Source organism: Anneissia japonica, unplaced genomic scaffold (genome assembly GCF_011630105.1).
Source record: "Anneissia japonica isolate Jap-2015-1 unplaced genomic scaffold, ASM1163010v1 scaffold287835_len3118868_cov185, whole genome shotgun sequence".
Lineage (NCBI taxonomy): Eukaryota > Metazoa > Echinodermata > Crinoidea > Comatulida > Comatulidae > Anneissia > Anneissia japonica.
Genome location: NW_022737223.1, coordinates 1,822,317 through 1,830,243, shown reverse-complemented (window position 1 = coordinate 1,830,243; position 7,927 = coordinate 1,822,317). Strand labels below are relative to the sequence as shown.

Below are 7,927 nucleotides of genomic sequence, written 5' to 3'. Positions count from 1 at the left end.
GTATTTAAAAGTACTTGGTTGTGTTTTTTGTTAACTGATGATGGGTTGATGGTAACCCGAAACATGTCTTCCATTAAATCTTTTGTGTTATTTTTAAAATGCGTTGTATTTTTTGTCAACTTACATCCATTTGGTTCTATTATCAAGGATTTCAGTTCAAGAAGATTACCAGTTTCTTTATTAAGAAAATATGAAAAGATTACTCTTCGTTTGAACAAAGCCGATTTTGGATTTTAATTTTTTACATAATTGCAAGGCATTCTGAGTTTTTCCTAAATTTATTAATATATATTGCAAGAATTGTTATTTTTAACACAAATTTAAACAAATGTCAACAAAAACTTGACTAGCACGTCACTGTAGTATTTATAAATGGTGGCTTCACTAAAACCAGCCAATGAGCAATGTCATGCTCTCATGAGCTCGCCTAACTTATTATTACCCTACACTTACTAGGCCATGTAAATGAGTAAGAGTGTAGACATTAATGGTGAACGGGAGCAGCTGATATGTTAGTATGTAAATGAGGGAACAGTGTAGGGTAGAGCGTGGCAGTAACGAATCGGTGAGCTAAGTGAATGGACGTGATGTCCAATTATTTTTGCGAGTAGCCCAGACCTTAATAATGGTCGTTACTTTATGTACTATGTGGAGGTAGGCTGTTATATAGCCAAATGTGTATTGTTGATCAGTACATGGTTTGGTGAAGTGGACATGATGTCCATCTTGTATTAAAAATATACCGATTTCTGTTTACAATGAAGGTTCCAGATTGTGTTCTTTGTGCCGACTCGTAACTGTAACAGCAATCCAGCTATTATAGTAGAGATCAGTGGTAAAAATTTAAAAAAAAAAAAGAAATCGAGTATGGGATACTAATTATATTTAGTATGGTGCACACTAAGTGCAATAAAAAGTGAGTAACCCAGATTCAATGCCTGAAACTGATGCTACACAAAGCAGTGTGTTGATGAACAGGTAGAGTGTTAGAGAACTCTGAGGCTGATCTCGTTATTTTCTTAGCATTACCAACAAACATAGTGTGAAATGAATTTGCGTGTCACAGTAAGAAAATGCTGTACAAACGAATAGGTTTCTTATCCGCTAAATATCTGCTGCAGTAATTTTTAAAATAGATACAAATTGAATAATGGGCCTTTCCGCTAAGCCCGAAACCTTTAATATTGTTGCTAAGGTCCCAAAAAACGACTGTATAAAGGCATACGCACACATGCGTTTATGGGACATGTGTGTCTGTAAGAAACGTGCGTATTCCTAACCCTGTTGCGATTGGTCAACTGTTGAGTTTGATTAACACTCCAAAATATCTATTACTTACCTTCATCACATTCAATGCCTGTTAATCCTGATAGACAACTGCAGCCAATCGGTGGTGGGTAACACAACGTTCTCTTATCAATGTATTTGTAATAAAAGTTGCATCCTTCAATGCCAAAGCAGTGATCACTTTTGCCTGACAACATCAATGTATAAGCAATTAGAATAGTTGCTGCTGTGGCCGATTACCGTTGCATTTATATTTGTATAGAGTCATTGACTTCAGGTATGCAGACGTTTATTATATTGTATAAAATCTAATTATTATAGTAACTATTAACTGCTGACCGAGGTAAAAATAAGTAGGTCATTGTTGTTTACTGTCGCCAATGTGTGCGCGTATAAAGCGCAAGCGCATAGCGCGAATTGCATATGTTGTTTTCGAAATAACGAGCAGATGTGACAGTTGTAACATTGTTTCTGGTCTGTAGCAGTACAGAGGTTATCAACAATGTAGGAATATAAATACTTACTATTAAATTACGTAAGTGGGGGAAACGCCAAAATTTACGGTATTGTTTTGATGTTTATATTTGTAATTAGGCCTATATCCGGTAAACCCAGATAAACTAGTTAAACAATTATTAATTATACTCTTATTGCATCTTTAGTAGCCGATTAATAAATATCAATTTGGAACAGGAAGGCAGGTGACAGAAACACCTTTGAATTTTTTATTTTGGGGATTTATAAAATCTATATTTTGGAAATACCTTGGCGGACCTCTTATTGATCATCACTGTGCTCTCATCAGTTTATATCAATTGAGTGGTAGATAGTTGCTGGAACCTATGCTACTCACTGGTTAAAGATTCTGAATTATCAGAATTTGGATTTTTATACACAAGAAACAATGAATATTATAATATATTATATTATAATAAGTAAATAGCATGTGTTTTCTGACTAAGGAGTTGCGAAATATTCTTGCACTGCGAATAAAATACTTTACTCTTTGTACGATTCCATTGCCTAGGAATGTCCAATAACCAGTGATTTATTAAACACTTTTATCATACAAATTGTACGTAAAAATGTGGAAAATGTATCCCTACAGAAATGGTATTATAATTGTCATTATTTTTAATTAATATCAATAAGTTGGACACTGATACAATGTACATTATTGTACCCCACTTACCTTCCTCACAAAACTCCCCAGCAAATCCATTAGGACAAATACAGGTGCAAGATCTAGCATCACATTCTCCACCATTGTAGCAAATTGGACAATGTAGACCACATGATGGTATACCACAATAAGACGTTGGACACTCTGTAAAGACATGGATAACATAATGATAAATTACATCTAGATAAAAGGTATAATTATTGAGGTTATAATTAAAAGGATTAGGTCAATGTATACAAGTGGTCCCTGGGATGCCATGAATATTCTTTCAACATGCTCAGTACAGTAAGGCATTAAGATGGTGAGACTGAAGTTTAAGGTTAACGTCAAGCAAACTCTGGCAATCACATCTCGGATTTAAGTAAAATCGTGAGAAGGTTAACCACCGCCAGTGGCGAAATGGCCTATCTTTTAATCTGATAGTTTCCAACGTTTTTGCTTTTTTTTTTTTTTTTTTTTTTTTTTCGCGGACACCTCGGAATATGTCAAAAATCTTCATAGACCCTACTGTCTAAGTATTACTCATTGTCCATATCCCAACTATAAGATTATAGATACAAGATGATACGCTACGTACAATATTAAACACTGGAGGATCCTGGAATTCGAAACGGAACCCACCCCAGCTCAACCATGCTTGTGGCTGTACAAAATCTTTATGTCTGTCACTTCTAGATGGCCGGAAATTTCACTGTCAGACTCACAATTTTAATGTAATTTTCTTTTATCCCTATTTATATTAAATTTTGTAAATTTAGATCAATTTATTGATATTTCACTAATAAGATTACAAGATTATTCGTCACAAAAGTACAACATTAATAAGTGGCGTATCCTGAAAATTCAAAATAGAGGGGGATTAAGAAATTCAATTTTACAGATAGAGGGTCGATACCATCTCAGCCCCACTATGGTTGGTTGGAGCTGAGGTACAACATTTTTATGTCTACGGCACATCTAGATAGCCGAGAATGGCCCTCTCAGACTCAAAATATGAAAGTAATTTTCTTTTATTTCCCATTTATTTTTTATTTTTAAAATTTAAGGTCCCGACCTCCTGTCTTTTTTTCAATATTCAGGGAAAAGCACAGAAGAAAATAGATGCTCATTACCTGAGGATTTATTATATTTATTTATTTCAACAATCTTTAATGAGGGTGGTCCATCCAGACGAAGCTGATAATTAGGGACCCTCAATACACATAGTAAAACAAAACAAAAAAACGTATTAAACTAATTAAATTTCAGTAAAATAAATAACAACCTCTCAATTCAAAATTTACATAAAGAATTAATTCAAAATTAAATAAAAAACTTAATATAAAAATTAAAATTAAATTACAATTAAAGATGTCACAATGAGTGAGCAAGATTAAAAAATGTGGCTCTCCTATACTAAACATCTTTACATTTAAAAGCATACATAAAAACAAATTTATTTGATTTTAACAGATCATAAAACATTGGCGTGCATTTTGATAAACATGCGACAAAATGGAGTGCATTTCGATAAACATGGAATCAAAATATAATGCGACTTACAGAATAACTTACAGTAAACGAAGTTTGTGCACTTGTCAAAATAATTTCACTATTGATAAGGCAAATGGTGATTAGTAAGATTACATTGTTCTAAGAAAAGCAAACTAATGGAATATTGGAAAAATCTAGCGGAAATCAACATTTTTCGTGGACCCAAAATTATTGTTCACGGAGCCCCTGCAGACCCTCTTGACTTGGCAGGCCCCAATTATTTTTGGTGGAACCCTAAGGTGTCCACAGACTCCGGGGTGGGAACAACTGCTTTAATCAATCATGGACCCCTTTTGGGTACAGGGCACATTAAGGTAAAAATGATTAAAATAATCATCACTGAACAAAAAACAATATTACACAGTAGTAGTTAATAAGAAGTCATTAATAACAACCCTTGGTGTCGTAATATGAGCGTCCTTCGTGGGCTTAACTGCACCTAATTCATTAAACTTGAACGGTACGGTAACTATTTAGGACCCAGTACTACATACCTGTAACATAAAGATACATGAAAGCGTGTGCTCCTCTATGACGTTCTCCTTGATAATAACACTCGTACACACCTTCATCTTCTCGACGAGCATTCGTAATAGTAAGACTCATCACATTATGCATTGAGTCACCATACATAAATTTGTTATTGTGTCTCCAACGAAGATTTTCAGCTGTTGTTGCATCAACAGTCAGCGTCACTGTTTCTCCCAAACCAATTACTACAGTTCTTTTAGTTGCATCAACCGTAATGTTTGCTGTATAGAAAAAAAACAAAATATGGGTGTTGATAGGCACTACTACCTTTACAGTATGTAGTATAACAAAACCTTAAAAAGTGCTGTGCTTTTAAGTGGTATATAGACACCTTCTAAAGCAAACTGCGGACGAGCTTACAATATTATCACATGCTTTCGTTTTTTTTATTCAGTTAAATCTTAACTGAGTTGCTATTGATGTTACAGTATGCTCTGTTATTTTCTTTTTGTTAACAGTGTTTATATTGTAAATGGATTTCTATTTTATCATAAATTTTATAGTTTATCATTAATTTTATGAATTTTATCATGGATTTTATGAATTTTATCATGGATTTTATGAACTTTATCATTGATTTTATAAATTTTATCATTGATTTTATGAATTATAATTGCATTGATTTTAATAATAATACAGTTTCAATAATAATGTTTGCATTGATCCATTAACTTGCTGATTGTTATTTTAATGTAAATAAGCGAAAAAGGACTTTTACGGTAAGCCCAGCCCCATGCATATTGTTGCTAAGGTCACACAACACGACAATGTTACGCAACACTGTGCCTGCTAGACACACGTGTATTTCAAGTTCTGTTTTGATTGGTCAGTTGTTGTTTGACACTCTGGAAAGGTCCTTTATTTTCTCTCATTGAAAGTTGATTACACTGTTAGCAATTCAATAATGTTTTATTTCGATCATTTAGGTTCTCTCTTTTTTTTTCAAAACAGACAGACCTGTAATACAAAATCTAATACAACTAAGGATTCAAAATGTTCTTTACATAATACTTTTGTATTAATGTAACAAGTTTAAACATCATAAAGGGTAGAGCACTGATAGATTAAACCATAAACTTGATAGTTACATGTAGGTATTAAGATAAATAAAAATAGTATATTTACCAGTATTCATATAGGTGATGCCATGAATAACTGTGTTTTGACCATTGACCTCTGAACGACATGAGAATTCTCCGTAACGCTCAACTCCTGTTGTTTTTGGAATTAAATACCTTCTATAATATGAGCCTTTGGTACGAGCTTCTAAGTTATCAGGGAAATCAGAGTTTTCTCCAGTTGTTGCAGATGGGAGAACCTCGTCTCCATGAGTGCGGTAACTTACTAAAGACACCGATTTACCGAAAAATATATTGTCTGTAGCACTGTCACCAATAGCAAAGCATAATATCACTACCGCGATGTTATCTTCTATGTTCGTTTTTTTTATCATTTGAACAAGATTCAACGGTCGATCTGAAAATATTCCGATTAACATATTGTAATGTATAAAATATAAAAATTAATGGTAAAGTAAATTATATTAAAGTAGGAGAGAAAAAGAAAATATAATATTAATGTAAATGCACAAGTGGTGTACTGCTGCACAGTCTAAAATCTAAGGTAAATAACACTGAACCTGGGAATGGTTCTCAATGCAAATCTTACTCACAAACAGCACAGTGAGGAAAAACCATCTTCATACGTGAAATGGTCAGTACGCAAAGCCCCTCTCAAACCTGCAGTAATGTAATGTAATGCAATGTAGTTCAATTCATATAGCGTTTTATACCGGAGTCTTAAAACGCTGTGGACTAGCTCGTACAGTAACTTTCTTCTCCCCTTAGGGTCACTTCATGTCTGAGGTACCCGGTAAACTGGTACCAGCTACTGTCGTCTGTCCACAACAGGGGCGGTATGGACTAATACATCGTGGTAACCCCCTACTTGTCTCGAAAGATGTACTGGGTTCTTTTAAGTGCACACAAGCCTACGGAACCATAGCGTGCCATTCGAACCAGCGCCGATATTTTGGCTGTAGGTTGCAGCGCCCCTGCACTAACCGCTCGGCCATCTATAAGAATACAAAGTACCGCCAAGAAGGTTATGTATTCACTGTCTGTCTGTCTGTCTTTTTTAAGTTTACGCAAAGACAAAGAAATTGATCATCATGAAATATAGCAAAATGGTACACAAATCATGGATTAGATTGGATTTATTCAGTGTAAACACCCAGGATTGCCAACGAAAGTCTAGAAGAAGACTTATTTCCAGTGAGATCCTTCAGGTGGTGATTGGACAGTACACTGGGAGACAATCCCCTACTCTTTTCCGAAGATTGTACTGCGTTCTTAAACGTGCACATGAGTCATTAATGGATCCAGGATCAACGGCTTAAACGTCTCATCTGAAAGACGGTGTGCTATTGTAACTTGTATTTCAGCCTTCCAACTGAAACACAAGAAGAGGCAGCAATGGGAATTGAACCGGGGACCTAGAGATCTCCACAGTTTAGCACACACACAATGGCTACCACCAGATTAGGTCACCGATTTTCCTTGTATTTCCTTACACTCGAGCATAAAAGAAAATAATGGAATCGCTTATACACGGCCTATGGATGGCCATTAGGGCCAAAAAATTCATCACCGGTAAAAAAGAATCATCCCGTAAAGACACGTAATAGGCAAAAAAAACCCTCTCCCAATAAAATTTACCTTGAGTGGAAAAACAAACTCACGCTGTAATATGGCGAGCCAAGTTGTCATTTAATCATAAATAGAGATATCTTAGTTTTAAATAGAGATATCTCTATTAACAAAGATATCTTAATTTTGTTTCCAGTGCAGAACAATATGGGTAGAGTGTTCATACTATTGGCAACTGAGTTACAGCGAGATCTGGATTTACCCTGCAGAGAACGGGGTATGTTACAGTTTATGCAGTGTTAGGTGCTCACGCATCTTGCGCAGAGAAATGACAGCTTGTCTCGCCAACGTATACAGCTTGCACATACAAATTCTCTCCTTGTGGAATATGAGTATCAAATGCACTAAGAATTAATCCCTTAATCATCATTAGTAGTCTCCGATTACGTAAGATAAACTGTGTATGCATTGTTTCACCCAGTACAATTATTTTCTACTGTTGAGAAAGTACTGAGGACAGGATGAAATATTCATACCTAATAAAATTATATGTTCCTATAATACGTCAACTCTGTATATTTTTTATTGTACCAATGTCTATATTTACATATATTTCGCTGGGAACATACGTGCTGCTTATTACCATCTTATTAATGCCTACTTTATATAATAATAATAATAATAATAATTATTATTATTATTATTATTATAATATATATATATATATATATATATATATAATTAT

At 34.4% G+C, this 7,927-nt stretch overlaps 1 protein-coding gene across 3 annotated transcripts in view; it reads right to left on the bottom strand.

Moving 5' to 3' along the window:
* LOC117117232 overlaps nucleotides 1-7,927 on the bottom strand; it is a 41,561-nt gene that overhangs the window by 13,040 nt on the left and 20,594 nt on the right. For all 3 annotated transcript variants that reach the window (XM_033261478.1, XM_033261480.1, XM_033261479.1), the window contains 4 exons: nucleotides 5,660-6,010; nucleotides 4,498-4,755; nucleotides 2,480-2,614; nucleotides 1,340-1,474 (listed from right to left, as the gene is read on the bottom strand). In XM_033261478.1, coding sequence (XP_033117369.1) covers nucleotides 1,340-1,474; nucleotides 2,480-2,614; nucleotides 4,498-4,755; nucleotides 5,660-6,010 — 879 coding nt within the window. The remainder of the gene's footprint in view (nucleotides 1-1,339; nucleotides 1,475-2,479; nucleotides 2,615-4,497; nucleotides 4,756-5,659; nucleotides 6,011-7,927) is intronic.